This window comes from Anguilla rostrata, chromosome 14 (genome assembly GCF_018555375.3).
Source record: "Anguilla rostrata isolate EN2019 chromosome 14, ASM1855537v3, whole genome shotgun sequence".
NCBI lineage: Eukaryota > Metazoa > Chordata > Actinopteri > Anguilliformes > Anguillidae > Anguilla > Anguilla rostrata.
Window position 1 is genome coordinate 29,409,280 of NC_057946.1, and position 27,567 is coordinate 29,436,846.

Sequence of the window (27,567 nt, forward strand, 5' to 3'; positions counted from 1 at the left end):
TATTTTGTGAGTACAGCACAGGGAGGAACGCTGCTATTCTGTGAGTATAGCACAGGGAGGAACGATGCTATTCTGTGAGTACAGCACAGGTACGAATGCTGCTGTTCTGAGAGTGCAGGTTAAATCCGATTGTGGCTACATGTGCAGTTATGTGTTGGAGATCTGCAGCCAGCATAACTGATGTCTGTTTTAGGGGTGCTGGTAAATGGATCTGGAGAGAGCAGTTCAACAGAGACCACGGGCCAGTCTCTCAATGCCAAAACACCAGAGGGCCAGCCTCTCTCAGCCCAGAAACACCAGGACCAGGCCTCTCAACCCAGAAACACCAGGGCCAGCCTCTCAGCCCAGAAACACCAGGACCAGCCTCTCAGCCCAGAAACACCAGGGCCAGCCTCTCAGCCCAGAAACACCAGGACCAGCCTCTCAGCCCAGAAACACCAGGACCAGCCTCTCTCAGCCTCAGGTTTCTTTAAGTCCTTACTTCCAGGAGCCAGATTATTTTAAAATAGTGTCTACAGGCCAAATACGTACCATTTATTTATTTATAAGAGATATATATTTTCATATTTCAAATATTTCATATTTTCCTCAAATCCTGCCTACCACCCACACTGGACCCCTTCCAATTCGCCTACCGTCACAACAGGAGTACGGAGGACGCCATCTCCACAGCGCTACACTCCGCCCCTCTCCCACCTGGACAACAACAGCACCTATGTAAGAATGCTGTTCATTGACTTAAGTTCAGCATTCAACACCATCATCCCCTCCAAACTGATCACCAAACTCGATGACCTTGGTATCATCCCCTCCCTGCAACTAGATATTAGACTTCCTAACCAACAGACCCCAGTATGTTAGGTTAGACAACCTCACCTCCTCAACCCTCATCCTGAGCACCGACGTCCCACAAGGCTGTGTGCTGAGTCCTCTCCTATACTCCCTCTTCACCCATGACTGCACTCCTGTACATGGCTCCAATACCATTATCAAGTTTGCAGACGACACAACGGTGGTTGGTCTCATAAATAACAATGATGAGACAGCCTACAGGGAGGAGGTCCAACACCTTGCGGCGTGGTGCGCCGACAACAACCTGGCCCTCAACACCAAGAAGACCAAGGAGCTCATTGTGGACTTCAGAAAGACCAAAGGAGGCACGCACACCCCTATCTGCATCGACGGGACGGAGGTTGAGCGTGTCACCAGCTTCACGTTTCTGGGCGTCCACATCTGGTCAAGAAGACTCACCAGCGTCTCTTCTTCCTGAGGAGACTGAGGAAAGTCCACCTGTCTCCTCAGATTCTGGTGAACTTCTACCGCTGCACGATTGAAAGCGTCCTCACCAACTGCATCACAGTTTGGTACGGCAGCTGTTCTGCCTCGGACCGGAAAGCACTACAGAGGGTGGTGAGAACCGCCCAACGCATCACCGGCACTCCACTCCCAGCAATTGAGACTGTCCAGCAAAAGCGGTGCCTGCGGAAGGCACGCAGCATCGCCAGGGACACCTTTCACCCAACCCACAGACTGTTTGCCCTCCTTCCCTCTGGGAGGTGCTATAGGAACCTCCGTTCTAGGACCAGCAGGTTCAGGAACAGCTTCTTCCCCTCAGCTGTCACCTCGCTGAACTCTGCACCACAGTGATAGCCCCCCACCCCCAGATACCCCCCTGGACCCCCCAGCCCCCCTCCCCACTCAACTTACTCCAATGACTGAACCTTGCACTGCCGCACCTTGCTGATAATATATTTAACATATTTATATCTATCCATTGTCTATACTGTTTATAACTGTCTATACTGTTTATACCATATTGTATTCATATTTGTCGTATTGTATTCTATATTTATATTATACATATGTACATACACCTTACTGCACTTTACTGCTTCTTTTGCACTTCTGGTTAGATGCTAACTGCATTTCGTTGTCTCAGTACGTGTACTCTGTGGAATGACAATAAAGTTGAATCTAATCTAATCTAATCTAACATTATTTCTTTTATCATTTACTCTTTAAAAATTGTTGCCGGAAGATGGTATGTAAGCAGATTGGAATCACTTTTCCAATCAAATCTCTTTGAGATTGAGATGAAAAATTGGATGGAAAATTTTTGATCAGTTGTTTAGAATTGAACTGAGCAACATATTCACTGGTTAAAAAGTGTACATATGTTTGAACTCCTGTGTTTGCGTAAGCAAATTTTTTTAAATCTACACTCTATTCTTGTGTGCTTTGTAAGTATGACATGATCCACTATAGAACATACACACTATCCTGACATACACAGCTATCCTGACGTATGCAGCTATCCTGACATACACAGTTATCCTTTTGAAATATAAGGCCCCTCTTTCAGCCTCTTTCAGAGGTCAGCCCCGTGGTGTCAGACAATGAGAACCTTTTGGCCCAAAGTGTCCAAAGCCAATAAATCAGGTTGAATTTCTGTCCAACACCTCTTCCACCTCTGCCTTCATTTGATCCCCCCCCAACCTCCTCTCCCACTCTTTTGATTCGTCTTGCCGTGTTAATTAGCCACGCTGGGGCAGAGAGATACTTGGGGCTGGGGGAGAGGGGAGTCCTAATCCGCCCTAATTGGTCCGATATTGCCTGCGGTAACACTGCTAATCCGCGCCATGTCCCCATTCTGCATTGTGTTACCCGTGATTCTGCTCATCAGCTGCACGGCCAATTAGCATGCTGGGGGCGCCTTGTGTGGGCGTGTCTGAGCAGCCACTGGGGGCTGGGGGTAGAGGGAGGTGAGGGTAGGACCTGTCCATGACATTTGTGTTCTCTTACAACAGCAGTGCGGAGTTGACACTTTGACACTTGCTCTGTTGTGAAATTGGGGGTTCAGGGAGTGGTGGGGTAGGGGGGTGGTTTGGCACCCCTGGTTATCCTTTTACCTTTTCAGTGGTGTCAGAGATTTAACCCACTCTGCATTATCCATGCGCCATCTCTTTAGATTCCCCTAATCAAGAGGTTTTACATGATAATGGCGTTTTACAAGAAGAGGCTTCTATTTGCTTTGTTGTTGTTGTTGTTGATTTGGATCCTCTCTTTGCTCTTTTTGTGCCCATGCTTTCTTCACTTATCTCTGAGGTTCAGAAGTTGCTGTTGAGTCTTTTAAAACCAGATTAACAGGATGTTATTCATGGAAAGCAATTTTTTAAAAAAATTTTAAAACCTTGTGTTTAAAGGATGCTAATTTGGGTGTTAGCCATATTGTTATTTCTTATTGTGATGTGCTATGTGCACATTCAGACTCACGTGTATCTCTTTAAGTCATTAAAATAATTAACAAATTAATAACAATTAGACATCTTTCACAAATCAACCAAACATTATTCATAGATGTATATTAGATTTAAAAATGAGAAATGAGTTGCCAGCTAATAAGGGAACATTCGATTTTATTACACTCTCAGTTTTCATATTGCCTGTGCTATTAGACATGGGACTGCCATCTTTATTTGAAAATGAATGCTAGATGTGGGTTTTAGATTCACCTGTTTTGGGCCTGGGAGGGAGGCAACAATACAGTATTTACCCATTTTACCGCCGGGCCAGAGATTTGCTCTTAAAATCAACCAGAACTCAAACTCAAAGGAGAGACTGCCTTAGGCCAATGCTGAAGCGTACGTCTTTGAACGAAAAACGTTCAAAGAAGCTTGTTAGTCCAGTTGGGTCAGGAAGGATGTTATCTCCCGTGGCGCTATCTTTGTCAGGACCTCACCAACGTCCGGCGGTTCTGATCTTTTGGGAACAGACGATGGAAATGAAGATGGCACGTTGCGCTCCGCCCGTGACACTAATTCTTGTGAACGCGCGATAAGCGGTTGGGCGAGCAAACGCCGCCAGATCGGATCACGCGTCTGGCCCCCCGGACCGAACTGCGCCCCGAGGCGTAACTGGGAGCTCAAGTGGACCATCGGCAAATTTACTGTGAAATTTGGGTCCGTGTAAATACAACACGCCAGCTTCAAAGACTACCCCAGGGGATGATATTCCGAAGGCTATTTGAATGATACATTGGGGGGGGGGGGTTTATAGGAACAGAGCGCGAGGCTTCTTTGTGTCCTCCCCCTCAGGCAGTAGGTAAAATGGGTGCCTAATTTATTTGATAGCGGAGGAGCTGCAGGACTATTATCCAGTGAGGTTGATGTAAGAAACTCCACTACCACCAGCTCAACCTTATGAGAACTCAGATATAGAGCTACCAGTTTAATACTACATGTGAAAACCAACTGTTTATGAATTACATGAGATTGATTTCTCTGCAGGTCTAATTGTTTTAATTTTAAAATGCACATGTACACACCTTCATCATAATCTTCTGAATCTTTGCATTTCTTTTTGGTTTATTTTAGTTTTCTTTCCAGTCCCGATTCCAATGAATTATATTCTTTCTGTGTGTAGCAGGATAAAAGTGCATTTAGTGAATATAATACAGGCCACTGTGGCTGTTTGTCAAATTTTAATGTCTACATATTTTTTATTTTAGTTATAAATAGGCTTTATGAACACATTCCACAGACGTTAATCAGATTCAGACTGGTTAGCTGTTGCGGTGGGAAAATTAGATGCATATTGCCTCAAAGTCTCATGTGAAAAGCATATGGTGATTAGGTTCTGGGATGGGATGCCAAGTGCAGTAAAACCCCTCCTCCAGAAGGGGAACTCTGTTTCTCTCTGTCAGGGCCTCATGGTCTTCCCCGTTACCTTTCTTGCCCCTGCTACCTGAGCTCCTGTGAGTGATCAAATGGAGACCAGCTCTCCTCAGTGCTCATCTTTATTTAGTGCATCTCAAATGAAAGATGAGCACTGAGCACCCTTTTGTACTAGTCTGTGTGAGGCAGTTTGTGTGTAACACACTCACAAATCGAGACTTCAGAGAGCCAGAAGATATTGTTTTTAATTGCTTCTGTGCGTAAAAACCTAGGCCAAAGAACATCAGACTGGACAACTGTACAAGAACAGGAGGCAGGATCCAAAAAGTCCCCCTGGGGCTAAAAAAAAAAATAATGACAGCATGTCAGTATGGATCTGTTTCCCAGGAAACGGCCAGACTCCAGCCTGCATAGAGAAGACAGTGCAGTACAGTACAATGCTCTTCTCAATGCACTTTTTCCTGGCCGACCCCTTCTTATTTCTTCATAAGATAAAATCCCTGATGTAGCCTTCAAAAAACAATTTCAAATGCCCATGTACAAAGGTTTAATTTGTTTAATAAAAAAAGATAAATAAGCAATTTTAAAGCTGGACTCCATGTGGCCTGCTTGTGTCTAATTCACTTTGTAAATTTGTATCTCAGGATCTCAGAACCTCTGCTCCAGGGCTCTGTAAAGTTACCCTGCACAGGCTGTCTCTCCCATGGGACCATATGAAAATGAGCATGTGTGTGCATGCGTACTTGTGTGTGTGAGTGTGTGTGTGAGTGAGAGAGAGAGAGAGAGAGTGTGTGTGTGTGTGTATGTGTGTGTGTACGAGTACAAAGCTGAGCAATTGCTTTTGCATATATATTCGTAAGACAGAGAGCAAGCTCATGTAAAGGATTACTGAAAGGGTATCCTTTCAGAAGGGACTGCTGCTTTCTGGCATATCAGAGAACCGCAGTGCCCACCACACCACAGTAAAACAAAAACCCTGCTTCTCAAATGTAGCTCATTTATTTAGCTTCAAAATTCTACTGATCTGTGTTCATTTCGTAATGCAGCCGGGACATAAAGAATGCCGCTTCTCTGTCAGGGACAGAAGGTTTGATACTACCACAGCACTAGTGCCAGTGATTCAGGTATTTGGGCGGTTGAGGTAGCCTCTGTTGAAGGTAAGAGCTGGAATGATTATCTGTGGGCAATCACGTTTTTTAAAGCCATGCGGACTAACAAAAGGCAAAAAATATCATATCTCTGAGTGGCTTTTTGCCCCTCATGAAAAGTTTTGAAAGCAGTCTGATATTTGAAGTTAAAGGAATAACAATGAAGGGAGTGGAATCTTGTCTCATACTCTAATATCTCTTTTCCTGTCTCTGGGTCTCTTTAAATATGAAATTGCCAAGGTGTGATATTAGGTCCATGTGAAATGGGGACGGCTGGTCAGAAGAGGCAGGTCAGGCTGGGGTGCGAGGGGCTCCTGGAATCACTGTGGTGCGGCCCCCCCGGCGTGGGGGTGAGCCTGGACAGAGGTGGGGTGGACAGGTCCATGAGGGCGGCTGGGGGGGTGCTGCAGGGGCTCATGGAGGCGTTGGAGGTCTCAGAAGCGGGGCCGGAGGGCGACCCCCCCGGCAGCGTGGAGACGTCCGACGCCTTGTCGGTCCCCGTGCTCTCCTGGCGCAGGAGATTCCGCCGAAATTTGGCCCGGGCATTCTGAAACCAAACCTGCCAGAAAATACATTTAAATTTACATTCTTCCAGCTATTACTTTTAAATTTGGCAGTTCTAGTAAGTTATTGCATTGCATTGTGCATAAGCTTATATTTTAATTTTTATGTGCAAGCATGAAAAAAAATTTGTTGTATGAACGCCCTTCCAATGCTAGTTTTGCAAATATATAGCATTTAATTCCTGGAATATAAACGATATTAAGCCGCAGTTGTTTATCATCACTGTGGGATTCATTAAACTTCATGTTCAGGTCTGGGAGCGTGGCTCTCACTTGCAGCACTCGTTTAGTCAGGCCTGTTTTCTGGGACAGCTGTTTCAGGTCCTTCGCGTCGGGGTTGTGGTTGATGGCGAAGTAGGACTTCATGGTGCGCAGCTGGTGGTGCTTGAAGGAGGTCCTCATGCGCTTGGACTTGTGGGAGGAGCTGCAGAGTGAGGAGTCTCTGTCTGCCACGTCTCTGTCAGTCTCGCTGCAGGGGAGTGCTTTGGGGGGGGGGGAGGGGGGTACACAATGGGAAGGAGGGCTTAGTACTGACAGTTATATAAACATTCTTTTCTTGCCACCACAAATTTGGAATGTCCCTTCACAATTGCAGGCCCCGCCCATCACTGTGAAGTCATCGGTAAACTCAGGGAGGGGCGTGTGAGCAAGTGTGTGTTCCCCAAACAATAAGCGGCCTGTCTGTCTGTTGCACTGCGCAGTCCCACAGCTGAGCTGCACATTTACTGCACAGGAGCACAGGAGGACTGTGCAGCCAGCACAGATGAGACTGCTGCTGCTAAGCAACAGCATGGGCAGCACCCCGCGTCCGGGCCAGGGGTCCCCAATCCTTCAGGGCCCCTGAGCCACTTAATGATTAAATACATTTTCTGTGACCCCACACCTCATTCAGAAATGTAGCCTGATGTGCATTCAAATATGGAATAAAAATGGCATGTACACTGTAAAAATGTATTTAATCATTAAATACATTTTCTGTGACCCCATAGCTCATTCAGAAATTTAACCTATCATTTCAAATATGGGATAAATAACATATGTCAAAAAGCATGCATGCTATAAAAAGCTCAGTGAGAAGTTGCATGGTTTCTTTCATAGGCGTAGATTTCAGGGGGGACGTATGGCATACTTCCCCCTCAATATTTAGAACATGTGCATTTGTCCCCCCCAATAAAAACATGAAATAAGCATTTCCACCATGAATTGATGCAGAAAAGGCACAAATTATTGCATAACAATCCACCCGAATGCAGGAAATGAAGTGTTTGACGCTCAAAATTTCCTGGGGGAGGCCCCCAGACCCCCCGCTTAATGTGTCCCCCCCAATGTTCAAACGAAACCTACAGCACTGGTTTCTTTTGACAGGTGTGCATATCGGCAGAAAAAAATGACTGACCAGTTCTTTTCCCCAGTCATGTTTTATTAATGAAAGTCAGCTTCTCCAGCAGCGCAAACACAGAGGGTCTCCTTGTGGTCAACACGGTGTATTACTGTCATTTAAGAACAGTTTGTTCTTTTAAAGGAATCAATAGCTTCCATTATGTATGCTAATAGCACTGTCATTGGTAGTTACAGTGTTCTGGTAGGCTAGCTATAGTAATTGTAGGCTAACAGTAGCTAATAATAGCTAATAACTAATTACCTGGTAGTAATGAGATTAGTAGAATAGGGAAGGATAGTAATGAGTTTTCATAGCTGTAGTAATACTTTGTCATCATTGGTTCCTTATTGTACATGTTCACAAAATATTGACTATGTGCATGTTTATATGCTACGTATGGTATACTTATTTTCAGGATAACATATCTTGTGCCATGGGATGCACACTATTAATTAAATTAAATAGCATTCTGCTGATAAAAGTAAAAACATGTGCTTTCTCATGAGGGTTAAAGAAAATAAAGACAAACTGCCAAATGTGCAAAACACAAGCTTGTCTGCAGTGTCTTGGCAGTGTGTGAAGTGTTGCTGGAGGTACAACAGCTCTGAGAAATATCACAGGCAAATAGCATCTATTCAGTATATACAGAATAACATTTCAGTAAATGGCCCAACGTTTGTGTCTGTCAATACTCTCAACAAATGTTTACTCACACAAAGAAATGCAAAATGTATTTTCAGACATGACTGAGTGTTATTAATCAATGACTATTGAATAAGGTGTGTTAACATGCAGGTATTATAAACAGTGAAATATTGTATTTTGATATATTAAAAAAAAACCTGAAAATTAACTGTCGTAATATTTTAATAATCACTAGTGTGATTATAATGAATGGGTGATTTGCAGTACAAAGATTCAAGTAAAATCTTCACTATGACAAAAATTGAACAAATTTAAGGGTTACTCAAGTTTTGTGTGCGTGCTAGAGCATCAATTTGATTTTTGATTTTCAGTCAGTTCAGGAAATGTAATCAATTTAAATTTGCTCATTGAAAAATCATCATAGAATGCTAAAGGCATTTTTAAATCCGCTGATTTAATTTAAATCTATTTCATGAATTAACTAAAGTGAAATGTAATTGACCCCACACGCGTGGTTGTTTTTTTTTGTTTTTCTAAATTTACGAAAGATTAAGTCAAAAATATCCTTGTGTCATGACAACACGTACCCTTAGGGGGCAGCAGAGTTCCGACACTGAAGTTGGCTTCATAAAATCGCAAAATAATAGGTTGCTCACAGGGAATATCTTGGAAAAAGGGGAATTGCAGGACAAACCTACGGATTCTCTGGGCGACTTAAGAGTTAAATACTCTACTGGCATCATAGATTTGGCATAGCATATTAGAATATTGAAATATTTCGGTGGACAGGATACCCCATGTCTTATGGAAATTAGATATATTTGGAAATATGGGTACCGAAATTATTATACCATCAACATATTGACAAAAATACAAACTACTGCTGCATTAAGGTATTGCAATATATTTATCTTCACATTTTCCAAAAACTTCACATTTTCTGGATGTATTCAATTGCTATATAGCCGTTTTTTTATCTAAACTAGCACGAATTACTCATAAGTCATCATAATGATAAGTCATTCATGATTTTTTTTAAAATTTTGCTTCACATAAAAAAAAACATTACGTGAAGAAGTTAAACCTATGGTTCACTATCGTCATATTCCACTATATTTTCTATAAGCAGTTTGTCTGTAAGCTGACATTAAATGTATTGTGGTGAAAGCTGTTATTAGCCTACTGTTCATTAAAACAGTCACAATCACAATCTACGCGTCTGATGGTAGCCTACCAGACATCGTGTATACCGGGATTCTGACTTGACAGCGACCATCTCCAATTAGTGCGCTGTCGTTCCATTGTATTACAAAAGAAAAAAAATTGTCTTAACCACAGGAGATTTTCAGTCGGAAATCTCACAGGGGAGCAATTAATTTGGAGTTTTGTTCGGGACTCGGGAGCATCTGTGTTCAGATTTCCGCCATCGATTTGCAAACTTAAAACTCTCTATCAAAATATTATTCAACAAGTTGGGGCTACGTTTATATGTTATGTTTCATGTCTAATCAGATTAACAACCCAGGCAGAATAAAAATGTATCATGTAACCACCTTAGTCGGAATAGACTATCCCATTCCGACTGAAAATTCATTCGGTTTGAAATGGGTGTTGTAAACCTTTTTGTTAATCCGATCGATAGGAGAATGCTACCCATTGTAAACGCTTGCTATGGACCTTTGTGTCTGAAATAAAGTTAAATTGAATTGAATTGAACCCACTACTTAATTTGAATAGAATAAATATTGTTTCTGCGCTGGTCCATTCACAATGTAAGTGACTTCGACCAAGAGACAACTGATCTGTGGGCGACTCAATTTTCCTTTTGGAAACTTTAAAATAATTAAAAAGCGCTGAACACTTCCATGGTCGAAAAGCGCAAAATAATGAGTTGTTCAAACAAGTGTGTGGAAAAAAATGAAGGAAAGCGGAATCCACAGAACTATAGACTCGTCTTCTCCTATTTAATAACTGTAGGAGAATTACATTCCGTTGACACCGCTGCCTGATAGACCATGTAAGAACATTATCAGTGGAACTATTGTACACACCATACGACGGATATTTGGAGATATTTATAGAAATTAGTAGCCTATTGCGTACTCGAACGCCACGTGAAGTTAGCTAAATCTTGGGGTTCTGCGCACCCCAAAATGTATAAGCATTAGGCTAAAGCATTTTCTTGTTTAAACTGAATATGTAGGTCTATATCAAGGCCGAACTGTGCGTTGGTATATCTGTTATTTTCTCATGCTCTATCGTCATAGAAGTGAAACCACATTTAATGAAGAAAAGACAATAAGCACAATTCAAATTACCATAATTTACTCTGTTTTTTTTTTTTGTTTTTTTTACAAATGTTTTGGTCTCTTTACTGTCAGAAGTTTACTAACACGGAAGTATTAGGAAAGTAAAGGACTACCCCTCCAAATGTAGAAAATGTAACCTGTTACAGCATTCACATTGTGACATGAAAAGAAACACCACCCCAACCCAAATCCAAAAACATCTACAAATGCAAATCTGAAATAAGTCTGAGCTTGTGCATTGGTTTTGTAGGCTACAGGTCTGTGGGAACACACTAAATGGCCTATAGCATACACTGGCACAGCCAGGGGTTTTGGACCCAATAAAAAGATCTCACATTGGGCTCCACCACCCCAGGCCATCCCATCTCTGTAGTTACAGAATCACAGCACAGTTTTTGAGTTCCCCTGTCAGCCAGGGCCCTTAGAATCATCAAAACTCCAGATACAGAGGTTTGTGTAGAGTCGAGCCCTCACTCGTTCACCCTGAGTGGGCGTTCCCATATGCCAGTACCGGTTTGACGGTTTGCGATGGCGGGATTCATGGACGGAACTCAAACTCTGCATTTATGGGGACTCCCAACGCGTTCATTGCTACTTCTCTTCCTTTGATACATTTAGCAGATGAGATAAAAGCTCGCATTTTCTTGTAAGACAGTTGTTTATTTGCTTAATTTATTTAAAAAGTAAAAAGTCTCGAATTAAAAGGCCCGAGTTCAAAGCCTCGTTCATTAACCACCGTACTACGCTTCCAGCTTGCCATAAACATTAGTTGCGAAAAGGGTGTACTACCTGCGTTGTAAGCTGCCGGGTCTGATCCTGTTCCGGTGTTTTTTCTTTTCCTCGGCCTTGCCTTTTGTATGGTACTCCCGCCGTTGTAGTAGCTCAGTCCTAGCGACCCGAATGCCCCTCCGTTGCATGGCGCTACATCCTCATGATTGAAATACGAGTGGTATCCCTCCTCTATGAGCGTCTGAAAATGAAGCCGACAGTAGACGAAACCGTCCTTCATCCCGAAATGATCTCCCGTGGTCAGCATTTTGTTGCAGGTCGTGCAGATGAAGCAGTTCAAGTGATACACCAAATCCCTCGCGCGCATCACCATCTCCGACGCCGAAATGCCAAGGTGGCACCTGGCGCACCGCTGAACAGAGAAACGCCTGCACGAGAGAGTGGTGTGTTTCAGTAAACAGGTCAAACGCGCCAGGACCATTGTAGTATCCAAGCAACTTTTGTACATCACGAATATCAGCGACTCTCAGAAACTTTAACATTGAAGGTGTCGTTTATACACAGTCTACTACAGGCATATTAATGACTTGAGTATAATTCATTATGTAGCTGCTCAGGACAGATTTGGTTACTTTAATAACAATGATAATAATAATGACAACAATAATGTTTTTTTTAATATTTGTTGTTGTTATAACTGCAGAGGTAGCCTATGTGACATATTTACCTATAATAGTCTTCTTTGCAAAAAATGTTGCTGTCCTTACTGAAGCAGCTGAGCTCGGACGCCAGGCTAAGCTTGCATTCACAGCACTTCAGACAGCGCATGTGCCACTGTTTGTCCACCGCGAGCAGGTAGTAACGGTCTGAGATCTTTCCTTCACAGCCCGCGCACAGAAAGGCGCCGTCACCGCTGTAAGTGGAGGCGTTCTGCAAAAATATTAGAAATATTCCAAATAATAGTGAAATGAAATAAATAAACTTTAGACAACAAGAAAATATACAACAATAATCTGAGCAGGAAATAGAATACACCATATTCGTAATTGCATTTGGCATCCACTGAAAATTTAAAGGGGAAGAAAAAGTAGCCTATCGTTCGCCAAATAATTGTGGAAATGAATCCAAGCGCTGGTAGCAGTTTAGGTCAAGGTCAATTTAAAAGGAAAAAAATGAAGCCTCTCGCGTCCGGCATCTACAGCATTGAGCCGACAAGAGAGAAAACGTGCAGTTTAACAAATCTTACAGGTGTGCTCCTATCAAACACTGAGCATATTCGTGCGGGTTACAATGATGCAATGCATCTTTTAATACTCCACTATTAGCAATACTTTAACAGTCAACTGGGGCAGAAATAAGCCACTTCATTAATGTGCATTTTAAAGCATACCTATAAAGGTTCGTGTGTATTTGGACATTACAATTTTACAGACACGTTTAAACCTAACTTTTATGTTTAGCATTGTTGAGTAGTATTTTTCAATATCGGACTATTCCGACACTCGCGGGGCACCGCAGAGATGGGCTATTCAGTAATTTTTAAGAATGAAAGAAATAAAGATACTGAAAATATTGAATTAATCTTACATTTTTAAAATTTCAATACATCGCAAACCATTACTTTGTTGTAGGCTACAATGTAGACATAGTGTAACACCCATTAACTAAAAAAAGAAGCGTACAATAGCTTTAACCAATTGTTAAACAACAATGCTATATGTATTGTAGGCCCCTAGCTTTGATAGGTTTCCCATGTTCGTCACTATGTGGATGCTATTGAACTTTGTCAATTAAGTTTGTATTTAATAGCTTATTTCTGATGCAGGAATTTGTAGCCATCTCTGAAATGCAATGCAACAACCCTGGACCGTTTCACGTGATAGAAAATTTCATGCATCTTCGCTTTTTTCTCCATCAGACAGTGTATTTTGAGCATATCTCCAAGTAGCGCCTGTACTTAACGGATCTCCGCGCTCACCTACCGTGTCGGTTTCCCCCATGTTTATAGTAGAACTGATTGCAGTTGATTCACTCTTTCCTCTCCAGTCCATTCCGTCAATGAATACCCGCACTTCGCCTCCAGGGAGGCCGTGGAAAAGCATTCTTGCAAGGGAAGGGCAGAAATTGCACGCGCTTTCTTCAGATCGGGAACCCAAAGACGCAGCTTCCATAAGATGCATAGGCTACCTTGCGCGTGAACTCAAGTAGAGTGCGTCCTTCCTGCTCCTGCTGCTGCACATAGAAATTCCACTCCAAGAACGGATCAGGCTCAACGAAGAATCAACGAAAAACAGAAAATGGTAAAACGTTGCATCCTGTCTTGCAACTTGCATAATGTGTCAAAAATTGAATGTTAATGGGTATGACCAACCAGGTCCATTCTGTATAACCATGCTCGTCGCTTTTGTAGTATTACTATATCCCAGATTTGGCTCTGTGCAGCCTCTGACCGCGTTAAAGTTTTCTGTCTCCTTGTGAAGAAAAAATACCAAATGTGCAAGGAAGAATTCCCAGAGAGAACTAAAGCACACCATATATTACAACCCCTATGATTAATTCTGGTACCGATTTCTCAAAACCTTCTGTATTTAGCATCTCTCCCGAGTTATACTAAACATATCCCGACGTATTTGTTTTAAAATAAGAAAATGAAAAAAGTCGTAAAATCAGTTCATCGATGTTTCCTTATGATAGTACCTGTTTAAAACACTTTATATAGGGCTACTGTAAAACATTGGCTGTTTTCATAAATGAACGACGGCACCAGCACAAAATGCTCTTTAAAACAAGTAGTTAGCAATTTCTTTCCTTTGTTGTTTTATTAGTTCACATCTTTAGCCTACTGGCAATTTGTAGCTGCAGGCCAAAAAACTCAAACTTGAACTGTCTGCGGGCAGGCGCAATGTTTGTTGACGCTGTTGCAAGATTCTATGGGTAGATACTACTCAATGTTGTTCATAAGAAGGCACAATGACATTAAATATTGATTATATACTATATTAAAACATGCATTACACATGTCAAGACTGCTGTCTTTGTTTTGTCGCTTAAGCAGTTTTTGCTATTATACGAAGTTGTTAGCTTCTGAGATTTAGAAGAGGAGAAGCGTCTGGTGTTGGTCGAATAATCCTTGTATAGACTCCGGGCTTCCTCCTCGTCCAATTCCTATTCTTCCTTCTCCGTTCTGACTCCACACACCACGCCTTTTCTACTGGGAGAATTGCGTCACGCCTCCCACAACCACGGCCACTGGGGGTCCAAGATCCCAAAATTCTAATTGCGAAGGCGACAGATTTTTAACCAAAACCGGACTTTGCTTAAAGACAATTATGTTTGGTTTTGGACTTGCACGGGTCATATTTCATACTCACATTACATTTTATCCAGAGTGATTCAGAGAGTCGTCGATTATTTTATTTATTTTACATCAAATGAGTTTACATAGCTTTACTGAGCGATTCGGTACAAACGCAGCGTCACAGCTGGGATTCGAACGCTCATATGATTTACAAGAATATCCCAGCCTATAGCGCAATGTTTTCCCCCATATGCTATTTTCATTTTCTTCTTCTATTCTCAGCCCTATTTGTCTATCTGCTATTAATGAAGATTAGTAGCCAATCAGATGATGGAATATATACCAACAAAATAGTGTTATTGTTGTTGTTGTCTTTGTTCTTAGCTCTTAGTAGTAGTCGGCTAATAGTAGGCTAGTGCTGCTTGTAGTGGTAGGCTAGTAGTTGTAGTATAATTAACTGCTTCAACTTATAGGCGAATTACTATAATTGTAGTAGCCTACCGCCGCCTTCTTCTTTTTCTCCTCCTATTTTTACTCTTCTTCTTCAAAGTATTTTTAATTTATTAAGATTCATTGGTAGTATTGCTCCTTAATATGATTATGTATACTGTCCCTGTTGTGATAAAAAAAAACTATAATAGCGACAAGTAGAAATAACAGCCTATAACTACGTCAGCAGCATGTGTAATCACTCTTGAGTTTATCCCAGACAAACGTATCCCAATAGGGTGAAACTAAATTCGTATGTTGCTGATGTCCATAAAAATGTAGCAAATAGCAGTGGGAAACGTCCGGCAAAACCTGAGCCGAGTTGTGTTTTGTGGCAGGAATATTATACTGGGTAGTCATAGCAACAGAGCTGTGGGGATGGCACATTGTGGGTTCCTGAGAACAACACCGTTGGGAGAAGTGTTATCACAACTGTGATGGCAGGGCATTGGAGTGTGGGGCCATGGCAACAGTAAGCATGCGATGTTAGCTACGATTTCTGGACAAATGTTTCACTGATTCATTGAGGGCTGGTGCTATGTCGGATGTCTTGCATGCGTGACTTTTTTATTTCTTAAGTCCACGTGTTTAGGTTGAGGTTGTAGTTTTTGGTGAGGGAAAACTATTATACAGAGAAACTAGACACAATGTAAACAGTCTACCGACGCTAAACGCGCTATAGCAGTGATAACCAATCCTGTTCCTGGAAATCGACCTTATCCTGTAAGTTTTTATTTCAACCCTAGTTTGGTACTGCGCCTATACTAATTGGCTGTAGCTGTTGAATGAGGTATGCTTCGTTAGGGTTGGAGAGCAAACCTGCAGGACAGTAGATCACCAGGAACAGGGTTGGTTACCCCTGCGCTGTAGTGTGCTTCAGTGGTTTGTTTGGAATGGAAACCAGCATACAGAGAGGTCCCCTAGGACCAAACTGGAGAACGGCTGATGTAGTACAATTGAGATGTGAAGTTGAGAGGGAAGATTGTCATGCATCTGTGGCATTTCAACCAATTAAGCGCGTTCCTGGAGAGACAGTGGCAGCGAGGGAGGCTGTGCCTGTGACTGACTCCCGTAGCGCTTCTGAGAAATTTGGAATTTGATGGAATTTCATAAATAAATCTGTGATAGCACGTATTATTTTATTATAATAGTGGGCTGTGCTTGTGCTTGAGTATAAATTTTAATGGAATAGCCTAATGAACTGACTTCATGTTTAACTACGTTGTTCCCCTTCGTTAAGTGAATAAAGTGCCAAGTAGATGTATGCATAGCACTCTCTAATTCTCTTTACAGTCAGATTCAAACTTTTTTCTGTTTTTTCATTTAAAAAAAAACAACAAAAAAAAAACAATTGAACAATCAGGACTTTAAAGCTGGGAAATAGGCAAACACTTCATTGCATTTAGATAAGTTTGAGTAAAATAAATATTGTCCTGAAAATCACACAAGCTACACTGTGAAAAGAAGCAATGTTCTTAAGCTAAAGAAAATAAATTCAAATGAAATTGCATTCTGTACAGCAAGGAAATTATTTTCATGGGCGTGATACATCAACTGATAGAGCACCAATAAGAGTAATCATCCCAGAGAATCGGCTTTCTGTAGGGATTCACTTCTGCACAATGAATATCAAGTGATTTATCCTTGTAATTAGCGCCTATTGAGTTTCAATGATAGACTCTTCCACTCTCTTTCTATGAATGATTGTGGCTGTCCATACTGGGCAGGGAGATTTAGCCTGTACGAAAACCTGTAGCCTATTGACCAATTTTGTATTATTATTATTATTATTATTGTTGTTATTATTATTATTAGTATTATTATTATTATTATTATGAAGAATAAGAATAAATGTCTTCAATTCATTTGCAGGCCGGAATTATTCACGGGGCAAAGCATGACAAGCGTAATATAAAGAATGAATAAACATAATAGAAACATCGGAAAATAACTCGATCTACGGTAAATTTAACACGTTAATCATTTGCGATCCTGATATTTGGAATTTAAAGTGGGGACCTTCATAAGTCAGAGGTCAGTTTGACTTTACGATTTTTAACTAAAAATTTTCAGCCTTGCAAGACGATTTATAGGCTGTAGGACTGAAGTTGAACGTACAGCAAACTGAACGAAAACATTAAAGTGCGCACTTGCAGAAGGCTCTGTGGACCATTGGGGAAATCCCTGTAGTGACTATCGAGGCAGTAACTGAAGCTGCCTAATGAGCCCTTTTAAACATTCCACAGAGCAAGCTACTCCGATACGTTAAAACTAACCATGGTAGACATACAATGCGCATTCAAATATCCATCCAATATCCATATTTATGATGAATATCAAATTTATGTATATACTCGAAAATGCTTGACCTACGGCCATATCCATAGCCTCTTCTGTTCCTCAATTGAGGGATGCTGTCAGCGAAAATTAAATCCATTCATTCACTCAACCTTTAGACCTTTAAATTTTCCAGTGTGAATTAAACTCTAACAGTGTTAATTCAACACTTAATAGATAACATCATTTGGTCCCACTCTGGAATGTGAGACCAAATATTCTGTAGTTATGTGCTGCCGAAATTGTGATATTGTGATAGGATATACCGTACTTCAAATGTAATTTGAGGTCTTATATTTGTTTATATATATATATATATATATATATATATATATATATATATATATATATATATTGTCTTATATTTTATATTTGGTCTTAAATTTGGGGTTGGTCTCTAAAGGCCTAGACTAAAATTTTGCTTGGTCGACAGTTTTATGGAGGCCCACGTGGACTGCTTTTGCACAGGGCCCAACATTTTGTGCCACACCCCTGGCTATAGGCTACAACCCTTAAGTGCTGACAATGGCCGGGGTGCTTGGTTAGGGACCATTAATACATTGGCCTTGAAATTGGACAATGAATATGATGGTAAAGTACAGACTGTTTGTTTTAATTGAAGGGGATTTCCATCCATATCATTAGGTGATCTGCGTAGGAACTATAGCACCCTTTTATGCATCGTCCCCCCATTTTAGTGGAGTAAATGTAATTGGTCAAACAGCTGCTTAGCTATTTATTGGCCAGCTGTGAATATTTGAATTATTTAATTCATGCACAAGAAAACAAACAAAAGGTTTGGAGTTGATTCTAGGTGTGGAATTTGCATTTGGAGTCTGTTGGCTGTTGTCTGTACATGAGGACCGAATGAGTGTCAATGCCAGTAAAGCAGGCTGAAAAATCCAAATAAATAGATCAGAGACACTGGGTGTGTCAAAAATCAACTGTTTGATACATTGTTAGGAAGCAAGAATGCCTTGTGAACTCAGCAATAGCAAAGGACCTGGTAAACCACAGAACACCACAGTAGTGGATGACTGAAGAATATTTTCTATTGTGATGAAAACCCCCTTTTTCAGCTGTTTAATAGATCAAGAATGCTCTCCAGGATGAAGGCATAGATGTGTCAAAGACTACCATAAAGAGAAGACAACACCAGCATAACCTCAGAGGGTTCATCACAACATGCATACCATTGGTAAGCCTCAAGAACTGAATGGCTAGGTAAGAGATTGTGGGGGGGGGGGGAGGAATTACATGAAAGCTGAGTTCTGGAACAAAGTCTTATGTGAAAATACACCGTAGATCTGCTGTTTGCAATTTCACTTCCATCTTTTCATGCATCTACCCTCATAAAATTCTAATAATAATGCAAACCCTGCTTTACATTTTCATTTTCAAAGTCAAAAGACCTGTCAGCCAAAGGAGAGGGATGTTACAGGGGCGGTTCAAACCTTACCAAGAAGTCATCACACACAGTACAATAAATATAAACAGTCTAGACAGTATAAACAAGTCAACAATCTATGTATTAGGTATGGCTGAAAAGGCACAGGCAGAAGCATAATGCTTATATATGCCTGTCGCCTCACAACAAGAAGGTTCCAGATTAGAATCCCATGTGGGATTCCTGTCTGAAGTTTGTATGTTCTTCCCAGTGAGCTGTCCTGGGTGTATCCCTGCCTCTCTTTGCCCAATGCCTGCTGGGATTGTTACGCTTCATATGAAAAGCTGATTGTAACAAATATGTAATAAAATACGTACAATTTAATAAATATTTTCCCAAGATTTATGGACCAAAACAACCCTATCACAAACTGCTCTATATAGTAACATTTATGATCACAAAATATTATCCAGAGAGATTTTCTTAAATATATATATATATATATATATATACACACACACACACACACACACACATGCAGACATACAGACATATATATCAGTTTCAATTTGTGTTTCAGTTTAGATTAGTCGAAAGTGAACAATAAGAAAATGCCTCGGTCGTCATTTAGTGTAAGATTTCCTATAGTCAGCATATTAGAACAGTTCTTGTCATCAAATAAAACCAAAAGGAATTCTTAAGTGTGCTCACACGTGACAATACATTACACAAGCGCGCTTCACACCTAAAATGTCCGAACGATGTTCTAGCCACTGATCGCGGCATTATGTCACTTCCCAGCCTTTCTGAGGTTTACTACGTGCCTCCGGAGACACTAGCGAATTCCAATGACTGTTTTCGGTAAAAGTTCGCCCCAAGTTTGCCCTCATTCGTATCATGAGACTACTCGGCCACAGCTTTGTGGTAGCTGTAGTTACAGACACGTCTGGTCTCGATTCCCGTTCGTTGTGTGTTTTACAGCACAACTACAATCCCCACAATTCAGCGAAGTGCTAGTACTGTGATTTGTGTGGGGATGCCATGGCGCTTATTTGGACTGTCTGACCGGGTTGTAGATAAATCACGAGTTCATATACGGCTCTAACAAATACGGATTTCATCGAAACTGAAAATGGGATCTCGGATAAAGTAAGGGTCCTTTTACTTTATTATTGTTTTTACCTATCACAAAAAAGTTATAGAAGTTATGTGGGAGTGTGATACTGCGAGGCCAGGACTTGTTGCGACCTGGGATAGGACTTTTTACTGGACGATAACGATGACTGTTTTGTACACGCATCAATCTGGAACATGATAATGACAAAAAAACAATTACATGCATTATCTGAATCCTTGAATTTTCCTGGGATTTGATTGACACTTTGTATTTGATTGTCTCGGATCGCGGGTAGGAAATTGCTTGTGAGTCTACTGACACCTGCATAAACTTTGATCAACACTGATGGGATTGCCTCATTAATGTTATATACATACTGTACGTGATAGGCAACTCATTTAGGCTGAGGGCAAGTATACTGGTTTTGCGGTTTGGACGGTGGCAACTGCTTGTTGAAATTGTTAGAATTGTTCACCGCAGAATGGCCACGATTCTACTATGTTTAAGTTCAGTTTCCGGAATGACAGGACAGGCGAAACAATGTCCCCATTGTCATTGTTACATTGGTTTGTTCTGTAAGCGTCGCGTATTATGCTGCGGGTCGTTTTCCACCTTAAATTTGCCAGAACCAAACTCAACCAACAGCAAATCTCCTTTGATTCTTGTAAACTACAGTGGACAAAACACACCGTGACATAAATATTTTTAAACGACAAAACGTAGACCAACAAATTTCACGGGATAGTTCTGATATGCTGATTTGCACAGCACCGAATTCCTTAATGTTTTGAATTGTCTGTTACATGCATGATATTTTTAAAGTGTATGTTAAAAAAAATGTTCTGAAAAAAGCAATGGTTTATACAAATCAAATTCAATTAGCATAAATATGGTTTCCCCGAACAGTATATATGCTAGCGGGAACCAAAAATATATATACTAAAGCAGTATTGGGACAATAAAAATATGTGTAAGAGTGACAGTTTTACTGTGGGCAGAGTTCAGTGCCTCCTTATTGTGCCACTGGCTGCAGAAGTCATATATTCCTATATAGAGACTGGTTTCATGGTAACAGTTGACAGCTGGGTTGGGGGTGGGGGCTCACTGATCCAGGGGTCTCATCACAGATATATTTTTAAAGTAACAAGATACTCAGCCCTGTGTCCTTCGCATTGACATGTCTGTCTCCCTACCACTTAAACTGAACCATTCCAATTTAATCACACATGCTGAATGTATCCTTTTTTATAGAGTGTCTATGGTAGTGAGTAAAAGGCACAAGCTGTCTTTTTAAAGAGATGGTGCTGTCTCTCCATCTCAGTGCCCCATGTGGGAGAAAGGGTTTAAATAAGCATTTAGTATGTCGCCAGATTGTAGTAATTATGGTCGGCATACATATAAAGTGATCATGATTGTGATCATTTCTTTTGTCTCCCTTCATCTGGCAACCACCTCGTTTAGGACAGCTGACTGTTTAGAGTCTGATTTAGACAGATTTAAAAACCAACCGACTGACCATGTTGGTCATGATGAACACACACCCTCAGCCTACCAGAAGCAGATGGACTCACCCTGTTCAGTCTGGTTCCTCTCTAGGTTTCTTCCACAGTTGCCCTTGGTTTACTTCTGGGGGAGGATTAAACTGGGGTCCGCCATGAAGTGTATTGTGACAGATGTTTTGTGAAAAGCATCATCAACAAATGTATTAGCTTTGGTTTTATTTCGTAAATAACAGAAAAACTAAGAAATCAAAAATGTTGGGACTGATAATTATGGGACTTGTAGTCTTCAGATCTCTAATAGAAGCCCATAGTTGAAGCTTTCCATGCCAGGAGGCACATCACCTTGGATAAATGATGAGATTTAACTTTCATTGGGGATGCACTGTGTGAATGATGGTTAATAGATATAGCATTAGGAACCACTGCTCCCCTGAATAATGAACCCCACTGATCTTTGACCTTTGACCTTTGTGTGTGTTTTCCAGGGAGAGCCCAGAGTCGACATTTGAGGTGTATGTAGAGGTCACCCGCCCCGAGACAGCAGGAGGTAGGTTAGGTTACTTACCTAATTGGTTACTGTATTTTATTGTTTTTACTATTTATGCTTTCATTCATTATGGAAAGGTACAGTTAAAACATTCATAACAGTCATGCCATGCGTTATTCCCAAAAGACTTCTTTACAATGGAAGCCCCAAAATAGGACATTACAAAGCAAATGGTAAACGGACTGCATTTATATAGCGCTTTTATCCAAAGCGCTTTACAATTGATGCCTCTCATTAACCCGTTCCCACGCACACTCACACTCACACGCCAATGGTGAAAGGCTGCCATGCAAGGTACCAATCAACTCATTGGGAGCAGTTAGGGGTTAGGTGTCTTGCTCAGGGACACTTCAACATGCCCAGGGTGGGGGATCGAACCAGCAACCCTCCAACTGCCAGACAACCGCTCTTACCTCCTGAGCTATGTTGCCCCTATACATGCACATGCATGACTGGCAGCAAGAGCTGTTGGGAATAATCATGACTGTTTCATTATGAATAATCCGCTATGCACATGTAGTGTACATATATTTATACAGTCATGTCTACAGCAAGCTATTTTAGAAAGGGTTGTGATGCAATTCTGACCAACTGTGAGTGCATGCTGAATTCAAATATTAATAAAATCTAAACATATTAAAAATTGCCCAGAAATGTGAAAACCGTGTAATCTGGATAAACCCTACATGGTGAAAATCTTGTAATCTGGAGTCCTATCCTTTGAAAATGTTTCTTTCTCCTTTTTATCTCAAATTTGTAATGCTCAGTCATGTTCACACTGCGACGCTCATCGTGACGTCTGTTGTCATTTTGGGATGGCGCTGACCAGCATGCGCACTCCTCCGAACCGCGTTTTGTCAGCTGTCGCTGCTGCTGCTTATCACACCACAGTGAGTGAGTGGGGCTAGCACAGACATGAGTCAGAGGAAGACTCGTCCTGCGCAGCTCAGTGTACGAACGTGCAGGCACCCGATAGACCAGCAGGGGTCAGTGGTGAGACTCTGTCGTATCTGTCAGCCTGCTGGTGCTTTTGTGCCGTGGGTCTGCCAACCAGATGTCAGTACTGGTAAGGTCCAGAATCGGTACCCGACCCCGGTGCCGATCCCTGCTCTATCAGTGCCTTAACGGGATGATATCAGTGCTTTAACGGGATGATCCTTCCAGCAGCCTCTTTCTGTCGCATGCTAATAACTTTTTTGTGCCTAAGGGGGTGACTTTTAGCAGGCAGTCTGGTGACATTCCGCCCACATGAGGTGTCAGCTCACAGAAGAGCTGGGTGACCTCACTTAACCCCTGAGTGGCTCTGGCCATGTACAGGGTGCTGTACAAAGAAGAAGGAAACTAAAACGGATGCAGTGTGTGTGTGTGTGTGTGTGTGTGTGTGTGTATTTGTGTACACTTGCATGTGTGTGTGTGTCTGTGTAGTGCACATGCCTGTGCCTGTGTGTCTCTGTGTCTGTATGTCTTTGTCTGTGTGTGTGCACGTGCTTGTGCTTGTTTGTGTGGGTGTGTGTGCATTGTGTGCATTTATTTAAGTAATTTTTTAAGATCTGAGTAAAACAGCCAGTACTTGGCTGTCTTTATAGTTATGGGGCCAGTGTTAGTAAGGCCCCATTAGGGGTGGGCCAGTGCTGCCTGCCTGTACCCTCACGCATAGGACAATTAATACAAAATTTTTTTAAAAAGACATGAAAGTTCAGGATCTGCTGGCATATTTACCGGAAAAAGTGGAGGTTGTTTTATCCACGGCTGCCTGTTTGAGAGTTGTTCTTTGTGGATGAGGTCATTGTTCAAGCTACCTCGGTTTGCACTTTCATTTTATCTACCCCCCCAGCCTCTTTTCCTGTGTTTAAAAATGAGCTTTCACCGCAGACTTTGATGTGCACAGAAACAGACCGGAGCAGGGTGTTTTTCCTTCAAAAGCTGGCATAAAAATTAACAAAGACAAGCGGGGGGAAAAAAACCCAAAATGAAGAGAACAAAAGGAATGTCCGAGAGGTTTCCAGGGAAATGTGCCCGGCCGTCTGTGTTCCTGTCCTATGTGGCAGGTTTGGCAGGGGGAGAATCGAGCCCCCTGGGGGTGTTCCCTTTCCCTCCTGGGTCCCAGTGCATTCTACACGGTTTCTAAAAAATCATCTGTGTGGGACTTAAGGAACAGTGGGGGTTAGGGAGCTGTCTGTGTAGTGAAGACAGAGCCAGTGAATTTTGTATAGATATATATAAAAGCATATCTATAAATATATGCATATACATGTACTGTATATGTACAGACAGGTGACGAATTAAAGGAAAAACCAACATAAAGTGTCTCAGTAAGGTGCTGGGCTGCCACGAGCCACCGGAACAGCTTCAATGCGCCTTGGCATAGATTCTGTGTTCCAAAGTGGAGTCTTTGGAACTCCACTGGAGGGATGGAACACCATTCTTCCACACACTATTCCCTCATTTGGTGTTTTGATCATGGTGGCAGAGAGCGCTGTCTAACATGTCGGTTCAAAATCTCCCATAGGTGTTCAATTGGGTTGAGATCTGGTGACTGCGAAGGCCATAGCATGTGATTTGCATCATTTTCAATCATTTTCATACTCATCAAACCATTCAGTGACCCCACATGCCCTGTGGATGGGGGCATAGTCATCTTGGAAGAGACAAGTTCCATCAGGATAGATATGTTTCATCATAGGATAAAGGTGACCCTTCCCTCTAAGTGGACCCAAACCATGCCAATCATTCAGGACAGAGATTTTTGTAGTTTTGGCTCTGTACTCTGACTCACTGGATTTGAAACAATGAATACGGTTATTGTGCAGGCTGTCAGCTCTGGGTGATCTGTGTAGGAATTACAGCCTTTTTTATACCTTGCCCCCCCGCCCCATGCCATCCATAAATTTGAACTTGAGCTTGAACTTAACTTACATGGTTGTAACCTGCAAATAGCTGCAATTCAGATCACAAGGGTAACTGTGTGCGCACAGTACTGCACATTAGTCAGTTGTTAGCAGAGAAACAGCGCGGAACTATAAACTGTTAGTCAGGGCTTGGAAATGTAACAAGGGTTAATGCTTTAGTTTTACAGAGTGAAATATCCAGTGTTCATTCAACTCTAACAGAGTACCATTGGAGTCCAATAGGGACCATATGTACTCTGTAAGAGTTGATTTAACACTGAACATTTTACTGTGTACAGGTGATCTGCAAACTCCAGTGCCCCCCCCCCAACCAGTGTCCTTCCTGCCCCCGATGTACTGTTTATGTAGCCACTGTTAATGTAAATTAATGTGCTGTTTTCTGCTTACTCACTAATCCAAAGCCAATTACTCTGACCTGTCAATCATTTACAGATCCAGAGGTGCACCAGCAGTTCCCAGAGGATTTCTCAGATCAGGTTTGGAATTGGCCCTATCTTTCCCCTCCCTCCTTCCACCCCTTCTCTCTCTCTGTCCCTCGCTCAGTTTCTCCTTCTCTTTTTCTGTTCCGCTATCTCTCTCTCTCCATCTGCCTCTTCCCCTCTGTTTCTCTCTCTATGGCGTACTCTCAGTCCCCTGTTCCTCTCTCTCTTTCTCTGTTCCTCCATCACTCTATCTCTGCCCCTCTCTTCCTCTCCCGCTCCCTCTATTCCTCTTTCTGTCTCTCTCAATGTCTCTGTCAGACCTCTGTCAGTCTCAGTTTCATTCTCTATTTGATCTCTGCCTGGCACATGTTTAATCATATTAAAGTTTTGTTTGCTATTTTTATTCCAGGTTTGTGTTTTACAGAACTATTTACAGTGTATAATTTAATAATTTTGGAAGAGATTCATATCTAATGGAGTTGTCCATGCACAGCTTACTTAATCAAGTCTATACCAGAAGTTTCTGGAAAAAGTAATAACACCTTTACTAACACATATTAATGCTGTACTAGTCAATAACAATGTGTCTCTTATTTTGTGGTGAGCATCTATATGACAGCACATTGTGGTTTCATTGTAATTTTGCTTGTCTAATGGTGATTTTCTAGGCAGGTTAAACGTGTCTCCTGTCAGTCACTTTGGCCGAACACTTCTGCTGAATGTCTACATTTTGATTTTGCTGTTATTGTGTTACTAACCATTTGTTTGTGTGATGTCACCAGTTGTGGTCTGTACCACTGCTCAGTAAGTGTAAATTGGGGTCAGATCACACCAGTCTGGCTAAATCCTTTTGTGGCTCACAGAATTAGCCCTCCAGCTGTAGTGTAGATGTGTGGACGTCCACGCAAAATTATTCACATCAAAAGAGCAAGGACAGAGCCTCATTATTTCTACCCCCCTGTCCTCCCGATATGACATGCAGATATGACGATGGGCTTTTTGATGCAGAGGGATGTTATAATGAGCAGGGCTCCCCACAACCTCAGCAGTCTTAATTAAAATCGAGCTCGTTTGGCTCGTCCTCTCCCCTCCCTGTTACCTCACGCAGCCATGCTACGATCACCCTGATGCCCTGTCTGTGGAATTAAACAGCTGCTAGGGTGCTATTTTTGGGGGTGGGGGAGGTGTGTGTGTGGGGGGGGGGGGGAGGGGTGAGGTGAGGGAGGAGGGATTAATAAGACGAGCTGTAATGGTTTTGTTATGTTATGCAGAAATCTGAGCTATGAAGTTGTTCAGCCTTGATGTGGCTGATGAGGGTGTGCTGCTTTGACTCAGCCAGTAAGGGAGACAGCAGTCAGATTTAATTTGGGTTTTAAAAAAATGTGAGTTCAAAAACAGAGAGGGTTAGAGGGAGAGGGAGGCAGGAAAGGGAAAGGGAGAGGCAGAAAAAGAGATAATGGTGGATAAAACAGAAGTACTACCCCCGTTATTGTTAAGGGTCCAAACACTCTGTTGGCAGTTATATTTTATTATTTTTATCATTACAAAGCTATGGGAATTTGAGCTTTTTAAAGTGAATTCAGTTCACTACAACCCCCCCCCCCCTCCCATCCCTTGGAAACGAAATCCAAATATGATGTTACTTGGTTTTAAAAAAAAAAATTATTGATTTGTCTACTGTTGAAAAGTTTTTTTAAAAAAGGTGTACATATTTTTTACATCTTGCTCAGCTATGTGTGTGCTTCACTATGTGTTGGATTTTTGGTTCAGCTGTGTGTGTGCTTCACTATGTGTTGGATTTTTGGTTCAGCTATGTGTGTGCTTCACTGTGTGTTGTGTTTTTGGTTCAGCTATGTGTGTGCTTCACTGTGTGTTCTGTTTGTTATTCAGCTATGTGTGTGCTTCACTGTGTGTTGTGTTTTTGATTCAGCTATGTGTGTGCTTCACTATGTGTTGTGTTTGTGATACAGCTATGTGTGTGCTTCACTGTGTGTTGTGTTTTTGGTTCAGCGATGTGTGTGCTTCACTATGTGTTGGGTTTTTGGTTCAGCTATGTGTGTGCTTCACTATGTGTTGTGTTTGTGATTCAGCTATGTGTGTGCTCTGCTGTG

General features: G+C 41.7%; 2 protein-coding genes across 3 annotated transcripts in view; one reads left to right on the plus strand and one right to left on the minus strand.

Annotated features, from left to right (window-relative positions):
• Nucleotides 1-5,297: 5,297 nt before the first annotated feature.
• LOC135239747 (LIM/homeobox protein Lhx2-like) lies at nucleotides 5,298-14,615 on the minus strand. The gene is made up of 5 exons (XM_064308662.1): nucleotides 13,431-14,615; nucleotides 12,176-12,378; nucleotides 11,509-11,876; nucleotides 6,658-6,866; nucleotides 5,298-6,380 (listed from the first exon to the last, which is right to left on the minus strand). The coding sequence occupies exons 1-5, from the start codon at nucleotides 13,626-13,628 to the stop codon at nucleotides 6,099-6,101; spliced, it is 1,260 nt and encodes a 419-aa protein (XP_064164732.1). The 5' UTR covers nucleotides 13,629-14,615; the 3' UTR covers nucleotides 5,298-6,098.
• A 5,336-nt stretch (nucleotides 14,616-19,951) lies between these two features.
• The window catches only part of LOC135238918 (DENN domain-containing protein 1A-like), a 30,341-nt gene continuing 22,725 nt past the window's right edge, over nucleotides 19,952-27,567 (plus strand). For both annotated transcript variants that reach the window (XM_064307099.1, XM_064307100.1), the window contains exons 1-3: nucleotides 19,952-20,108; nucleotides 22,064-22,125; nucleotides 25,467-25,510. In XM_064307099.1, coding sequence (XP_064163169.1) covers nucleotides 20,092-20,108; nucleotides 22,064-22,125; nucleotides 25,467-25,510 — 123 coding nt within the window. In that variant the 5' untranslated portion in view covers nucleotides 19,952-20,091. The remainder of the gene's footprint in view (nucleotides 20,109-22,063; nucleotides 22,126-25,466; nucleotides 25,511-27,567) is intronic.